Raw genomic sequence first — 17,593 nt, forward strand, 5'->3', positions numbered from 1 at the left:
ATGGTCTCTTTTATGAGAGGTGGGGCACTGGACAAGTTTCCATCATATCACAGGACCAACTGAGAGACAAACAACCATTCACACTCACCTCTGCTCAGCATAGTGTCAATCTGCATGTCTTTGGACTGTGGGAGGAAGCCCACAGAGACAAGGAGAACATGCAAACTCCAAACAGAAAGACCCCCCCGCTGGACGGGAATTTGACAGAATTTCGATAGGTTTGTGAAATTGTTTTCACACCCGTTTGCTTCCATAAGCGACATGTATAAAATAGTAAAGCCTGGATGCATGTAAGTGCATTACTAACTTTCCCATAAAACTGTAAGAAAGACTCAAGACTTGTTTCTATTATCAGATGATTTTATTTATGAGGACCATACAAAGCAAAGCACCCCAAAACTGCCACATGCACATGATGCTCAAAGTCTCAAAAACAAGTCTGAACTGAGATTAACCTTTTTCTATGTGGGTGAAATTTATCCAGTCCACATGACCAACAACCCCACAAACAAACGCATAAACCCAAACTTTCAACACACACCTGTAAACTAAACAGCAGAGGATCTGTTCAGTTTCATGAAGTCACTCATGCCGTTTTGTGCACAACCAGCTGGATGCATTTTCTGACAAGGCCCAAAAAGCAAACAGTGCAGCAACAGTCAGCTACAAAAAAAACCCCAAACATTCGAGAGAGTAGGATGACTAGGCCAGGCAAGGCTAGCATGTACGTGCACACACAGCAGATTTCTAATTGTCTATTGACAGCTTCACTTCACTGAATCAGAACAACAATAGTCATGTCCTTGTACACGTAAAGCTACGGTGTGCAACAGGGACAACACACAACTAAAGATTGTAGACGTTTGCTTTTCTTACAATTACAGATGTTTTTTTTCAAATACAGTTTACTACATCTGTTGCACTGATATCAACCTACTTTTCCAGTCATCTCTTATCTGGGATCATTAGAGTTGATAATATGAAGCCATCTGCCTGCTATACTATGGTTTAACATTATGGGTCATTAAAGGGAACAGGAGAGTTTTAACCATCTACTCATGTTTAAGTAAATCACAGGCAGACGCATGACCATGTCAAACTGAGGAGCATCTTTTATTGGTCACCGTGTCAGAGAAATGTTGATAATTGAGGGAACTAAATTCTGGCCAAAAATCTTCTTTTCACTGAGTCATTGGAGACATGTTAAAACTCTTTACACATAATTGTTCTTTTACTGTCCTTGGCTGGAAAACACTGCTACACTTTAGCGGTTTGTTTTTCAAGCAGAGGGTTAATAGTACATTCAAGCCAAAAGAAAACGGGCAAGTTTCTGACCAAACGAAAAGGATATATGCTGAAAGTACCATCAACCGCAGCATTAGAACTCAATCTGAGAGAGTCCTCTCATGAAGTTTTACACTTCCCAGTTTTTATTATCAATGTTAGTAAGTGCTCGGAAAACCTGGAGTACGGCCTCAGGGAGGGGACAAACTTTAGATGACGGAGAACTGAATGCCGTGTTTGTTGAGGCGGTCGACCAGTGTGGTTTTTGCAAACGCAGCTCCTGGAGTGTACACTCCTCCCCTGGAAACGAAGGATAAAAAGATTAACTGAATTCACGCTGATGATAAAATACAGTCCTATTAAAAATCAGACATAAATATACTGTAGCAATATCATCCATGCTGCTTCTATTTTTCTTTTATTAAAATTAACTGGATACACACATTTAACTCTATCTGTTTATTCACAGATTATCAATCACCCTATTCCTGCAGTCATGATGTGTTGTATTTGAGTTTACAGGCAGTCATTACAGGTAGATTTGTGGTATGTATATATAAAATATTATATATAATATGTGGCAGATTTGTGGTGTGATAAACTCACTTCTTGGGCAAAGCTGTGGATTCATTGAGGATGGTGAGAGCAGCTTGAACCATGGCAATGGGTGTGGCCACATATCCACACTCTGAATAATAGGAAGACAAATAAACATTAGACAGACATGTCAAGGAAGGTGTTAAACAGGTCAGTTGACCTCATTAAACGTTTGTTTCAGTCTATGTTTTGTTCCTGTGTTATTGATGGGTGTAACAAAATATTATATAATTCTGCTGCATGCACCAGCTACCCTGCTTAAGCCACACATTAAATACTGTTTGAGTGAAACCCAAATTAAATCATTGATACAAAACCTGAATTAAATGAGGACTTTAAATATCCAGTTACCTGGTCCCTGAACCAGGGTGCGGATCTTGGCATTAGGTTTCCCTTGCGAAGGGTCCTGCCCCTCAGTGTATCCCTCTCCATAGAACGCAAACTGGAAGGATGAGGCCTCCATCTAATACACACATGGATTCTTATTAACATGTTTAATTAGCCAAAGCTTATTAAGACTAAGAATTGGTGTATTGAATAATATCCAAGTCTTTTCTGTGGTATCAACACTTCACCTGCTTTCTGGTTGGTCCGGCCTTAGAGAAGAGTCCAAAGGAGAAGAACTCTGGGTGCTGAGAAGGTTGGGGACAAACAACAGACAGACATTACTCAGTTTGTGATTTCTAAAAGGTAGAATATTCAGGTATGAAATGTGAGGCTGTATAATGTGATTATGCACGGCAAGTTTGTTTACCTTGATGAGCAGGTTGCGCCCAAAGCTGAACTTGACCAGGAACCAGAACATCATGCCAGCAAACAGCAGCTTGATCATGTTGCCAATGCCTCCAATTCCTGCATACGCTCCATACTGAACCTAGAGTAGATAATGCATGTTGTCTTAATCTGAAAAGAACAGTGTTGAGGTAACGTTCCTACACACAGGCATGTTTCATCGTTTGTTATTAATTCCAGTTTTTCCATAGAAATATGCTCATTGGATTGATTCACAAGGCTAAGCCATCTTTTTCCAAAAACTTACAATCATTATAAATCTCAGCTATTCGATGATACCTTTGTGCAAGACCAGCCTTTTAAGAATTTCATATATATGTTAATCATTAGTGGAAAATTTAAGTATAGGGAAAAAAATGAAGAGACTGACTGGTGTGGCCTGATTTTCCTCGACCAGGAAGCGCTGACTTCTCTTCACAACAGAGGGATCAGAGCCCATGAAGGGCACCGTATACTGCTGGATCTCATTACTGAAGAACAGGGATCCTCTGCAAATACACACACAAGCACGGAAAAAAACGGAAATCTCATCACAGATATCACATCAGTATGTTTGTGCAAATAAGCAACCGGAAATAATTCCCATGTACCTGCAGATTCCCATGTCTGCAGCTATCAAGTGGTTGCCTTTGTCAGCTTAGGAAGTTACTTAAATTAATAATCTACCTACCTGCGTTTCATTTTAGAGCCAATACTAGGGAGAGGTTTGTGATTAAACTTCCTCCTCAGACCCTGCAGCTTGGAGCCATCTGCAAAACCATAGACAGCAGATTGCCATGTGCCATCGTGGATACACCCGCCCTGAAAGAGGAAACCAAAGTAACACACACACATACAGAAAGAGAAAATATGGAGCACATAAAAAAGGAGAAATATGTGATGCAATAATAAAAATGAGTAATTCGTGTACAGAAATCCACAACACGGATTTATGGGAAATGTAGTTACATACATCAGGTCCTGAGCCAACAGTCAGAAAGCTCTCCACTGCAGTGAGCGTACCTGTGGATGAACACAAACACACACACATTTTGGCAGAGGCTAATATAACAATGAATCATTACATTTTACCCATAGAGAGAGAGACTGAATGGAAATCTACATATCAGTATCCAGAGGGTGGGGAGGGGTTATTTTTAATGCTATTGTGTGCATGTGTTTATACGGAATGTGCATGTGAGAAAGTGCATACCCTTGAACTGGTCCCTGGTGTAGAGGACTCCCATGTCTGCGGGTATGGAGTCGAAGCCACAGCTCCCGATGATGTAAACACCTTTTTCAGCTGCCAGGCCGCTGTAGTTTAACTGCATGCCCTCTAGAAACTGTAAACAGAAAAACAAATGAATTAAAACTTTTAAACAATGATTATTTTTAACAGTATTGAATTCTTTATGCTTTATTAACAATCGTATGAAGCATGGTGAAGATCACCTTCAAAAATAAGAGTGGAGTTCACTTGAAATATGAAGGTCAGTATTGCTTTCTTACACTTTCAAGTTTTATCCTGAACTTGTATCACAAAAGGGGTGGGATAGATTCTATAGTTTCAAAGTCTCCTTCGGACCTAAGAGATACAGCCTTAAAACACACAGACTTCATGTTGGACCTTCAGAGTGCTGTCTTTGTTTCAGTGAGACATGCTGCTTTACACAGACAGGCATCTAACAGCAAGGGATAAACTGCTGTCCTGCAGCCAAGTGAGAGATCATTTTGTCTAACAAGCTACAGCATGAAAGTCAGTAAGTCTCCAATTTAATCCAAACACAAACAACAGCTAAGCCCAATGTTCGGACATCTGAGGGCTGATCCTCTGAGTCCAGCCCTGAGAAAGGCTGAGTGATAAGACAAATAAAACACACGGCAACAAAAGAAAAAGAGCCTGAGCTGAAGCAAAGAGGGTAAACACCATTATATTTAATGTATCCAGTCATTCATTAATTAGTAGAATTCAGTTTCCTAATGAGAGACAAAGTGCTAGAATCCTACTGTTTGTTGTGTCATATTTTTTAATATATTCAGCTGTGACCTGTTGGGAATAAAGAGCTGCTGGCAGCTGAGGGTGAAATAAACAGATGAGGTTAAATCAAGTTTATTTATAGACCTACAGTATTACTGTGGCCTCACAGTCCCACCAGTAACAGCCCGATGATTTTGACAATTTGCAGTTGAAACAGATTTTTAGATGTCTAGTTTAAAGGGCCCATATTTTACACCTTTCTGGGATTTCATTTGAGGTATTGGTCCCCCTAAGATGATATATCAGTGGTTTAAAGTCAAAAAAACTGCTGCAATGTGTATTTCCATGTCCTCTCTTCTGCCTCTCTCTGGAGTTGCAGACAGGACAGGCTGTTTTCGCCTGCCTCGAGCCCCTCCTCACTCTGGTAAACACAGCTGAAAGTCATGTTGTTATGTTTGCAGCAATAGAAGGCAAGCCACATATTTACAGTCGGTTACAACAGGACATTTCTGAACAGTAAGTTACACCGTCCTACTGTTTGTTCACGTTTTAGCAGGACAGTCGGCCAATGTAGGAGAAACATCCCGAGTTACAGTACGGAGTTTCACAACGGAGTTTCACTACGGAGTAACGTCTGCATTACTCCATACTGAGCACAGCGACACGTCAGAAGAAATAAAGCGCAACCGCTGGTCTCGAACAGTAACGTTCTTAGGAGGAATGTGCACGGACACATTCTCTTCCTTGCATCCCTCCACGCTGCAGTGTTTCTTCAGTGTTGTTTGTTGTGGTTAGCCTGTGGTAGCTAACAAGCTGCTAGCTCAGCAACAGGTCTGCTTGGTGTCGCGTTCGGTGGGGAGGGGTGGTGGAGGTGACGGGGAGCGGGGCTGGTGGGTTCAGAGGCTGGCCTGGTACCGGCTGGGTGGGTGGGGCGGAGAGACGAGTGCGATCCCATATGACTCATACGGGGGAGGAAGTACCAAACGAAATGTTTCAATAACATATTTCTTAGAATGGGCCGAGTGAAAAAGTCCGCAGAGTGACTGTTTTCATACTTTGAGGGTCCCTACTGACCCCCTTCAAGTAACTACGGATAGTAAAAGCCCAGAAAATTTATTTTACACAATATGGGCCCTTTAAAAATATTGCGCAAGAGCATATTTTATATATTAAGCTATATTTCAACAAGAACATGTAGTAAATTTAAACAATACCTGAAACAAGTTGAGACTAAATGTAGCCTGTATTTTAAAACTAATTTTAAAAAGTACAGTTTTTAGCTGAACAACAATCATCCAAACTCAGACATATTCACATAATCTCCAATATGATATGATAAGATAATGGGACATTTCCCCATAGTGGGTGTTATGGAAGTTTTCTGGAAGCTGGTGAAAGGAAAACTCAGGCAGCAGCTGATGTCTTATGCAGAAGGTTTTAATGTAGACTTGATGCATCAAGGAGACCAGAAGGTGAAACAAAATAACAACGCTAACAGAGCAATAGCAATTGTTAGTCTAAAGTATGCATTCCTAAATCACATTGTGTCCTTACTTCTTGCCCCTGGTGTCTCTGTCTGGGGCATCTGAGTTAGATATGAAAGTCCCTGAGTGTAGACACTACAAAGTGCTGTTGGTTGGCCCTTTATCTATAACCTGACCTTGGGTACTGCGACGAGAGAGAAGGGAGTATGCGTGGAATTAGACAGGCAGTATTCTCACAATGGTATTGTGCAGATGTAAAGTGTGAGGATCGTCAAAAATTCCTCAACCAACTGTTATATCGTATCTCAACTATGTCAGGAATATTATATCAGTGCAAGAAATAAATTATGTGTGCTAAACCATTCTTAATTTATAAAGATTTTCTTTGCAAGGGAACTGACTTAACGTCCATCGAGTCAAAGTCAGTGAACAGATTTGAGTTTAAACTGAGGATAAGTCCACAATCTGTAACAATTGAGTGTGAAGACACAGATCACCGTCTTCCTCTTTATATTGATGACTGACTGTTAAAAGAGGAACATTAGTAAAGAGAGGGTCTTGGATAACAACAAACAGCCTATCCAACCACGATTTGGATAGGCGATTTCCTATCAAATATGCTCCTTAATTATGCTTTGGCAGCAACTGCTTATTAAGTTCACTGAGTTAAATTCACACTGTACATTTCTGAAAAGGAGAAATCTGCTCCAGAGAAGTCCCCTCAACTTTCCCTCAGAGTTAATAAAAACGGAGTTTTCCCTAAACCTGCCTTTTGGAACAAACTCCTGCAGTACAAGGTCCAGTGACAGCATGACGGAAATAGTATGCAAAAGGAAAAGTGAAGGTAGGTCAGTAATTCAAGCTTTAAAAAACTACAAGCTGAGTTCCAAGCTTTATTCCTTCAAGTCAGGCAGATTAGTGATGGAAGGAGAGAAAGGTTATATCACAGCCTTGTTTCAGTTCACAGGCATGATGAAATTAAAAACGTCTACCTTGTTAGGTGTATGATTTGTGTCAAAGCAAATAAAAGGGCAAAGATAAATAGATACACACGTACATTACAATACAATACAGAGCTATACATACCTGAGGCTCTCCAGATATGTCAATGTGGTGAGCTCCATTCTCCACACAGGCTTTGACCACTGGCTCACCATAGAATCTGTACTATAGAGACAGAAAGAAAGAGAAAGACAGTTATTAATTCACATTGTTACACTTTTTAATCTCTCTGAATTTGTCCAATGGTCAGTTCCCCATTATCTATAAATAAGTGCTTAAGACAAAGTGTTATGGTGTTGGATGTGATAGGAGGAGATGAGTCTTTAAGAGGTTCAAAGTAATCTTATAGGTTGTCTGATGGTGTAATGTTACAACATAACTGCAACAGGTAAACCCTTTGTCCTTGTTTTATATCCATCTCTACATTGTAGTATAGCAGTAGTTAGAATAATAATAATACTAATCATGTTAAAAATGAAAAACCAAAAAGACACAAACCCAAAAAAGGAACTACAATTCATTCAGTTGAGTCACTGCACAATGTTGGCTCAAGTTGCGCACCACATAGTCACTTGCAGTGCAAGGTACATTTTTTCTGATTAACACTCCCCGTTTGTTCTTCATAATATTTTGTAAGATATGTGGTTTACGTAATACTATGTGGTGTGTTTCACTCTGGTAATACCTGATTTATTATCTTTATGCTCATACAGAAAAAGATGAAGATGGATTTGTATTGTCAACATAAAAAACAAACTGAAGATTAAGACAAAATGTCTCCTCATGACTTCAACTCTCTGCCTTAGTATTAACTCGCCTGGCATGTTGCTGCTGTGTGCAATAGAAGTGGCTACTGTAGTGAAAGAATTCAGTTTGAAACAAGAACCTGAATGATGCACAGGGTGTGAAGCAGTGGAGCTGGAAACCAACTATCCATGATTTTGAGACAATGCAACACTTGTGTGCTGCAAGTCAGTGGCCTTCATTGTGTGAATGCGAGTGTGCGAGCGAGTGTGTGTGTGACCAAGCAAAAGAGTAAGACAGAGCGAGAGAGAGAAAGTTGGAGATAAGTTGAGGTACACTGATGCCAAAGGGAAAATGCCACTGTGTGATGGTGCATTGAGACAACATGAGGAAAAATTAGTTTGCGTCAAGCCAAAACTTCAAAGTTGTTACGAAAAATAAACACAGGCACAAAAATGTCTGTGGAATCGTCTACTTACAGGCCCCACACAGTTGAGAACAATCACTGCCTGTTTGCACATGGCTGCCAGGGAGTCTGGCTCTTCTACATCTGCCACGATGATGTCTACCTCTGACCTCAGCTCGGGTTTACCTGCACACAAACACACGAGGATAGGTGCTATAGTATATTTAAAGAAACGTTCATGATGCAGTTACCTCAGCATTAACTCTATTACACTTCTACTTTAGATCAAAGATGCCAAACAGTTAACCCTCCATAAATGTCCTCAGCTGATTTGCCTTTATCACCATAAGCAAAATTCCCCTGAAAAGTGTGTTAATGTATTTGAATGGGTTTGATAATAAAATAAAGCTGGCCTCAAAAGAGGACGTTATAAATGCTTAGAAACTGGAGTGATAAAAGTGCTCAGTGAAAATATATAGAAGGATATAGGGATTAGAAAATGTGCCATTATAACAACCTTATCTAACGAGCAACATCAAATGATAACACATGCCCTGACACAGTTAAACCCTAAATTGTTAAATTGCAGTAAGGTCTGCAGTCCCAGACAATGTGTGGAGCAGTTTGAAAAACCCATGGAGAGTTACCAGGTATAATATTGCATGAAAATACATGGGGAGAGAACATGAATAAACACTAAACAAGTGTGTGTGTGTGTGTGTGCGCGCGCGCATGCGCGCGCGTGTGTGTGTGTGTTGGCAGAGAATTGTACAGTGAGCGGGTTTGTTCCATCAGCTGTTGCACACTCCCTGAAAAGAAGCGTCAAAGAGGAGGGGACAACAGAATAACTATCTAATCCTGGAAACTCACATTACTATCATGACAGCAGAATCACTCCCTGGTCTTCATCTGGTGTTGGACTTAATTTTCCATGTTTAGCATGTTGCTTGGATACAAATCCACGGCCTGGAAAATTACTGGCATACTAAATGTAGAAAGTACATATTTCTAACATTAACTGCATTAAGGTAAATTCAATTTCTAGTTCTGTTAACGCTGAAATGATGAGTCATTAAAGAAAATACCAATGGCTTCATATTTTAAATATTTATTGACAATTTAAGTGGTTTAAATAAGCATTGTTGGATACAGCTCAGCAAAGGGAAGAGTTTTTTGTTTTTCTATATTTTGTGTGATTATAAATTGTATATCTTTGTCTTTGACTGTTAGTTGGGCAACACAAGTCACTGGGTGACTCTGTTTTTACTGCACCGCAGATCTGTTATAGAACAGATTAATTGCAGCTCTAATTTCTATCTTTGGAGTCATCGAATACTGAAATAGAGCTGATCATCTGACAATGTACTAATAATCTGACTAAGCATTTACAGTATGAAGCAAGAAATATAAACCAGTTGCTGGGTAGTTTCAGCAAGTGTCCATTTCTACAATATATACACTTTAGAGTGCATATTTTTGCCACCTAATAAGACTAATTATGCAACTGCAGACATAAAATCTTGAGCATAAAGTTTTTAAAGATTAATTATAGGGATGGCTTGATTGATTAATTATCATTTATTTATGTAATCGCTTGTGGCGGCCTAAAATACTGATGCACCTCCTACTACGAACAGCTATTATGATAATAACAGTTTAAAAATCGTTAACTTTCTGATGCAACCTCGTTTGGACTTCGGAGTTCAGGGTCAAAGTCATCATGTCAAACTGATCATAATCCACGTGTCAAATTTAGATCGATCATCTTCAATTAAGCTATTTCCATTTAGGTTGAGTTTAGCAGCTACATGTCACTCAGTGGACTTGAAGTGACCTCAGAAGGACACATGGAATAATAAAACTGTCCCAGCTGCAACACACACACATCTCCTGGTTCTGTTCAGGTACATACTCAGCACTCCGGCGGCCTGCTCCATAACTTTTTCCAGCTTCTGCTTGCTCCTGCCGGCCACGGCCCACTTAAGGTTCCCATTCGGACCCTCGGACACGGTCCGGGCCACCTCCTCCACCACAAACTGCCCCGTGAAGCCGGAGGCTCCGAAGATAACCAGGTGGTACGGCCGGCTGGAGGACGTCTCTACGCGGGCCATGTTGCAAGGAGTGCGGCTGGAGGAGCTCAGCTGTCTGCGGGACTGACGGACTGGGGTGCAGCGATCAGCCTGTGAGCTCTTTTAACAACGCTGCTGTCCCTACTTCCCTAGCCACACTATGCTAATATGCTAACAGACGTGAACACCTGCGGTAGTTTCTAGCTACCTAAACGATCACATGTAAAGAGTTGCGTTGTGTTGAATGTGTGTTTTCTCAGCAGCTTATACATGTGTGGCAATACTATGATCATTTGTAATTTATAGCTTTAAATTCGCATATTAGCGTGATAACTTCCTCGAGTTTCTGATTGGTCGTCGCACATGTCGCTTGTCAATTACGTCAAAAGAGTGCGCAGTGCAACTCCACGAGACGAGCGCAGCAAAAACAAGCATCGGGGGGGTCAGGATGATCAGGGCTCAATGTCACGGAGCTTTTCCAGCAAACAGACCAACCTGAGCCCGCGTCACATCACTGCTGGCGTGACATTAGGATACACAAGAGGTTCTACAAGTAGGTGTGTATGCGTTTCTCCCGGTAAAACCACATTAAATGCATTTTGTGCAGGAGCTTTCAGTGGCCCGGCTAGCTACTTGGCTAGCAGCAGTGACTGTATCAGCGTCCATAAACTGTTCACCACGACCATGTAACATGGAGCCTGGCCGGCTGCGTGTACCTGTGTGTCCAAGAACCAGTCTGTGACCTCGCAGTGGACAGTGAACACCTCCTGTGAGAGATGTCGACAGGGTTAAGCTAACAGTTGTCATGGAGAAGTTTACACGAACACGTGCTAACAGTAAAGTATGTGGGCACCGTTACACAGGGGTTTGTTTACAGCATGAGTCTAAGATTATTTGGATGAGTTGATTCTTTTAGCTGTAAATGGTTTGGATTTATATATCGTTTTTCTAGTCTTGTTGACCACTCAAAGCGCCTTACATTAAAGTTTGCCATTCAGACTCATACAGTGCATCTATTAGCAGCACTTTTTTGTTCTATGAGGGGCAATCTTGCCCAAGGACACTTCGGCATGCAGATTGGGAAGACTGAGGATCGAACTGCCGCGTTGTAGGACGAACTCTCTACCACTCAGCCACAGCTGCCCGTCCATTGTTCCTTTTTAAAGTTGCGCTGTGTAGAATTTAGTGACATGAAGTTGCATACTGCAGCTGAACACCCCTCACCTCACCCTCCCTTTCCAAACATGAAAGAGAACCTGTGGTAACCTTCAGTTTTCATAAAAACTCAAAGGGTGTTTAGTTTGTCCAGTCTGGGCTACTACAAGAAACATGGGGGCCTCCATAGAGAGGGACCCCCCCTGATGTAAATATAAAGAATTTCAATATAAAGGGCCCATTCTAGGGTAAATAAACCAACAATTTAGATGAAACACACTCGTAAAAACATCACTAGGATTATTTTATGTTATATTTCTGTCAATAGATCCCTTCACCTAAATCTTATACACTGGACCTTTTTAAATAGGACATGTAAACACTTGGCTAGGTGTTAAAACAGTTTTAGATAATATGTCTGTGAATTCTCTCATGTTACACAGGTGTAGTTCAAACGCATGGAACATGTTTAAATGCATTTTATTGTCTGTTGCTGTTGTTAATCTAAACCTTCCTTGTTTCTTTCCCTCTACATTCCCTCCAGGCAGTGAAATCTTGGAGCGGGACTTGAATCTCCCTCTGCCCGTCTCCTGTTGTGAAACTCCACTGCTCCATCACCATGTCCATCCAGATATTTCGAGTGGTGGAGCTGGTGATGCGCTCTGCTTGCGTCAACACCATTAGAAGTAGATCCTATATGCGAAAGGCAGGTTTGGCCCCAGTGTGTCCCCCTGGCCTCTGTGTTCCTGTGCTTCATAGGAGGGCCTACAGCCTAGACTCTCTCTCTTCTGGCCCTGGTCGGCCCACACTCGGCTCGAGTTCACAGCAGCCCCGCACAGAGAGGACGTCCCCGTCAGCAGCACTCGCACAAAGGAACCTGTCGGCTGTGGCTGTACAGGTAAGCAGTCGTCTTTGGCTTTGTTTCACTTGAGGCAGTAATCCTCCACCTCGTCATGGTGTTTGAGTAGAGCAAATGAATTAACCTGTCTGATATGGATTTACTGATGTGTTTTTCCTTTACAACTTTATTTGATGCAAATTATTGGAAAATATCTATTCAGCCTTTTAAGGAATTTTTAAATATGATAAATAACTTTTTTTTCAGTAGTTATATGATGTGTATTCATTTAAGAACATATATTCAGATATAAGACAGGCAAAGCTCTTATTACATTGTTAGCTACATTGTCTGCCTTTTTCACGTGTTGATTGTTTTCTCTCCATATGCATTTATGTTTTTCTCCAGGGCCAATGTCGTCCATTGTGCCAGTATGACTTCCTGGATGTCGGGCAGGAAGAAGAGAATGTACGTCGTGCTATGTCCTGTAAAAAGATCCGACACTTTATTGTGGACCCAGACCTGGCTAAAGTAGTAACACAGCATCTAGAACCTGAGGCTGCTAAAAGTATTATCTTCGAATGTAACCCAGGTATGTATATGTGCAATGTTTACATCAGAGGGGATGAAGAGTAAATGTATGAATTTTTTCTGCATGTTAATTTACTGTGCAACTTTTGTCCAATTTGGCAAATACATTTTTCAACAGGACGCCATAGAGAAAATATGTATTTTGGTCATTAGTAGTTTGCCCACAATAGAATATTCTTGTCAGTGAAACAACACATTTTATAGGCTGTTTGCTTGTCTGTCTTTCTTAGGTCCTGGGGTGTTGACTCGGACTCTCCTCAATGCTGGAGCTCAGAGAGTCGTGGCTCTCGAGGAAGATAAGTCCTTCCTACATGATCTACAGGTGACACAAACATCTCTAGGAATTTTAACTCTTTTATCCTTAATCACTGTAAATATCAGGTGCTATTTCTTCGATTCATCATATTCCATCACATAGCAGTTAAACTAATACAATATGTTTTCATGTTGCAGGAGTTAGAGGGTCATCTTGATGGTCAGCTGGAGGTGGTTCACTGTGACTACTTTAAACTGGATCCCATTGGCAGTGGAAACCTGAGGGCCCCTGTCATGTTCAGTGACAAACTCTTCACTGATCTGGGAATATCAGAAAGTAGCTGGACTGATGGTGAGAAAAAGAAAACATGCACACATGCGAACAGAGCTGCAGACCTAAAATAATGTCTAATACATGCATACAAAGGAATTTTGTTGATTTAGTTGAGCCTGTGTGGCAATAAACAAATCCTCTTTGCTACAGTATATATTATCCTAACATGGAGCTATGCTATGAATCCCACTGTTGATTGTTTTATACCTAAAATATTTCATTATGAGAACCTTTTTATAGCAGCTCATTGGCTTCAAACATTTAAATATGTTTTTAAAATCGCCAATGGTTTGAAAAAAAGAATAAGTACATTTGGTATGTGACTCTCACAGACTTGAGTAAATGATCACTGTGTATTGTTTAGTGTACCATCCCTCTACAGTGTGTTGTGTTAATGCCTTCCTGTGTCTCTCTCTCTAGACATCCCAGTGAAGGTGGTGGGCATCCTGCCCCAGCGTAATGAGCGTGGCATGCTGCTGAAGATGGCTTACGCTTTGTTTGAAAGGCTTTCTGTCTACAGATATGGAAGGGTAGAGCTCAATCTCTTCATGAGCGAGAAGGAATACCTGGTAAATAATTGGAGCCTTTAACCTCTTTACCTCTACCTTTAGAAATGGCGTAACAGTCAGATTACTGACCAGAGTAACCCTGTATCTGATTTTGTCTGCATGAGGATGAAGTTTGTTCCACCTGTCCTCATCACCATCTACACTGCATTTCTGATCATGCTTACAACACAATAACTTGTCAATACTGAGGGAGACTCTTATCTTGTAACTTTAATGGATCCACAATCTAATGGTTTCCTTGATGCTTGGGTAAAATCTTTGAAATTATGTCTCCATCAGAAACTGGTGTCACGTCCAGGCAGCATGTTTAACTACAGAGCCTTCAGTGTCCTCTGGCAGATGTCCTGTGACATTGATCTGTTGCACAAGGTACAGTATGAGGGAGGGCGGCAAAAGACATTGATTATGTAAATTGATTTAAACCAATTAGGTTGATATTTAAACAGCAGTTTGTGTTGACAACAGAAAAAAGCATGTTACATTACTTTATTATAAACGTCCTTAAAGCTAATACATGAGATTAAACCACTAAAAATGTTCAAGTTTTCAACATAAGTATTTGTCTAGTTGTCAAACCTCTCATCTCTGTCTTCGCAGGAGCCATGGGACTCATTTGTAAAGTCAAAACAGGGTGCATCTAAACCTAAAGGCAGGGTAAGGAAGAGCGCAAACTCAACAGCCACACATGTACAGTACATGTGGAATATAGTCACACCCCTTCTTCACCCTTTGAATTTTTGTTATATTTCAGCCTTATGCTAAAATTAAAAAAACGGGTTGTTAAAAACTTTTAATTTAAGAACTATGGAGGCCACTGTTCTCTTGGTAACCTTCAATGCAGCAGAATTGTTTTTTTATTAACTTCCCCAGATCTGTGCCCTGACACAGTCCTGTCACTGATCTCTGCAGGCAGGGGTCAGAATACTTCCTCTGTAAACGTGACTGAAGAAACAGAATTAATCCATTGTCATAATTCCCTCAGCTTCCCAATGACCACCTCTGCCTGGTGCGTCTGCGTCCACGAGCCGATCTGTTCTCTGATGGCCTCAGTCCCTCGAATGCTTCAACTCTGCTGATGATGGTCAAACAGTGTCTGGCAAAGAGGAAGGTCAAGCTCATTGACAGGCTCAAGTAAGCAGCGTACAAACACGCACACAAACATGCACACCCACACAAACATGCACACCCACACAGAGTTGTTGTAGCAGACACACAGGCTTTGAGCCCACTCACTGCTCATGTTGAATCAACCAGACTTGAGCTGTTTTCAGACATGAACTCAGGACAATTGGTTGTAGACATTCTCCGGACTTCACCTATTACATGTGAAGAAAGCAGCAGGAGATTCTCTGATTTCAACGCTTTCACAACAGGGGAATTTCTGGAAAATTCTGGGGAGGGGTGGTCCCTGGGCGTATACATTCCGTGGTGGATATAACAAGTTTTTGTTTACAGCAGATCAGCATCGGCCGTTTTCACCCAAAACCCTCAAATCTTGTTGGCTTTCCAAGTTGACATCTTTGTCTGTGTCTTTTCAGTTTTCCAACTGTTGCGTTTTAGAAACTGCATCAATTTGCTCACAGTAAATCCCCCAGAGAATCTCCTGCTGTATGTTCACATGGGCTCATTCAGACATTATCTACAGTTTTGACTCAGGGGGGGCTGGCAGAAAAACTCCAGAGATTGTCCGGAGCCTCTGACTTGGACATTCGTGTTCTCACATACAGTCCCTCTGGGTAATTTCAGGAGAATATCCGGAGTTCAATGTATGTTTGAAAGCAGCTTTAGACCTATAAAGTGCATCCATACTGTAGTAATGCTGCTCGAGTTGAACATCTCCCCATTTCTTGTTTTTCTAGCCTCTGGTCACCAGATAGCGGGAGTAAGCTGTTATCTGAAATGGGAATGCCGTTGGACATTCTGACGGGAAACGTATTTCCAGAGGAGTATCTCCAGCTGTTCCAGTTGATGGACAAGAGTAAGGAGTTCACACAGAGCTGGCTCTACGAGGAGATCCTGGAGAACACACAGAGAGAGGGTTGGGCGTAAAATAGTCATTTATGGAATTACGACACAAAAAGGTGCATGTTTGTATGCACCTTTTTGCGTCTGTATGATAAAGTGATGGTTTATGTAAAAATAATAAGGTTTGTATAATAAATCGTGGGATATGCATACATAAAGAAATGTATACAAAATAAGTAAAACATTATGAAATTAGTTGACTGAAACTTGACTGTATAAACATTTTGTTACTGAAATGAAAAAAATGTTTGACTAACTGTTCTTAAGGTCGAGGAGGAAACGACTTCAAATGTCTCAGCCTGTTTGCCTTAACCAGGTTTCCCATGAGTTGAGACTTCAGGCAGAAACTATATGAGAAATAGTTTCTATTTGGACCTCACAAGACACTGTATGCAGTCCTCTTTTCATCAAATTGTCTCAGAAATTAAATGGTTTAAAGATTGTTGCAAAAATAAACGTCTTATTTTGTTGTATCACAGAGGAGAGATGAATGTGTGCATTAACACAGTAGCAACTTGTCCAAGATCATGTCATGCAAATGAAAAATATACTAGAGCAGCTGACGGCAGCTTCACAAAACAATTCTTTGTGTCTTCTAAAATATTTTGCAAATCTGACATGAGTGTCAGTAGTAGTGCGGTAAATGCTCAGCGAAGAGGATTGCATATGTAAACGAAGTTTTTCACTGTATAGATTCATGTCTTGTATATTTTTGTATTTTCGTTGTGAATGTATAAACTCTTGTATGTTTGAAATGTCCTGCTTTAAGCAATGTATGAGTTGTGTGTCTAAGATAATTTATAAATAAATGATTAAATCTGAATTTTGAGGACTATTTTTATATGTTGCTTAACCATCAATGCCCTTAACCTGGTGAGTAATATGGTTTTATCCAGACTGGTTGCATACAGTAAACTCATAAAAAAAATATATATTGTTATTGCAAAAAAATTGAAGAATTGTGTATAATGCTGACAGCACATGAAAAGCAGACTAAATACATGTAGAATAGAAACATGCAAATAACTATGTATGAATATGCATGGAAAAATGTATAAAATATAGAACTTATAGAAGAAGGGGAACATTTATAAGAAGCAAAGTTTAGATGGTGGTTTCAGGGAAAATAGTTTGTAGATATTACTATATTACTACTACTGTAGAAGAGAATTTAGGAAGCTAATTAGAAAGTTTGTCGGTGAATGAAAAATGTCAGCGCACACTTAAATTATTATTGAAATAACTAACAAGATTCAAGATTCAATACTTTATTGCCACACAACTCAGTTATTTGGAATTTGCCTCAGTGTGCCCACGACGAGACAAAAATCACAACGTAACAAGAAAAGAAACTTAACACATAACCCCCTCCCCATTCAAACATAACATACATCTGTTGATGTAAAATACAGAATAAAATTGAATACAGTAAAATTAGAGTAAGATATCCGGTTCTAAAAAATACACTAAAATACAAAATACAATAAATTC

At 40.4% G+C, this 17,593-nt stretch overlaps 2 protein-coding genes across 3 annotated transcripts; one reads left to right on the plus strand and one right to left on the minus strand.

The window, feature by feature from the left end:
• Window positions 1-342: 342 nt before the first annotated feature.
• Window positions 343-10,617, minus strand: LOC118110230 (saccharopine dehydrogenase-like oxidoreductase). The gene is made up of 12 exons (XM_035157925.2): window positions 10,179-10,617; window positions 8,340-8,452; window positions 7,201-7,281; window positions 3,866-3,995; window positions 3,626-3,675; window positions 3,344-3,474; window positions 3,044-3,161; window positions 2,636-2,755; window positions 2,457-2,513; window positions 2,233-2,344; window positions 1,891-1,972; window positions 343-1,584 (listed from the first exon to the last, which is right to left on the minus strand). Exons 1-12 carry the CDS (start codon window positions 10,375-10,377, stop codon window positions 1,494-1,496), a joined length of 1,284 nt encoding a protein of 427 aa, XP_035013816.1. The 5' UTR covers window positions 10,378-10,617; the 3' UTR covers window positions 343-1,493.
• Window positions 10,618-10,728: 111 nt separating this feature from the next.
• Window positions 10,729-16,925, plus strand: tfb2m (transcription factor B2, mitochondrial). 2 transcript variants are annotated; one of them, XM_035157904.1, is made up of 10 exons: window positions 10,729-10,892; window positions 12,035-12,388; window positions 12,737-12,920; window positions 13,150-13,241; window positions 13,373-13,526; window positions 13,929-14,077; window positions 14,357-14,446; window positions 14,675-14,731; window positions 15,060-15,208; window positions 15,937-16,925. In XM_035157904.1, the coding sequence occupies exons 2-10, from the start codon at window positions 12,110-12,112 to the stop codon at window positions 16,124-16,126; spliced, it is 1,344 nt and encodes a 447-aa protein (XP_035013795.1). In that variant the 5' UTR covers window positions 10,729-10,892; window positions 12,035-12,109; the 3' UTR covers window positions 16,127-16,925. The 2 variants fall into 2 exon arrangements, with proteins under 2 accessions (XP_035013795.1, XP_035013803.1); XM_035157912.1 differs by having other exon boundaries at window positions 10,729-10,888.
• The last annotated feature ends 668 nt before the right edge of the window (window positions 16,926-17,593 follow it).

This window comes from Hippoglossus stenolepis, chromosome 1 (genome assembly GCF_022539355.2).
Source record: "Hippoglossus stenolepis isolate QCI-W04-F060 chromosome 1, HSTE1.2, whole genome shotgun sequence".
NCBI classification, from domain to species: Eukaryota; Metazoa; Chordata; class Actinopteri; order Pleuronectiformes; family Pleuronectidae; genus Hippoglossus; species Hippoglossus stenolepis.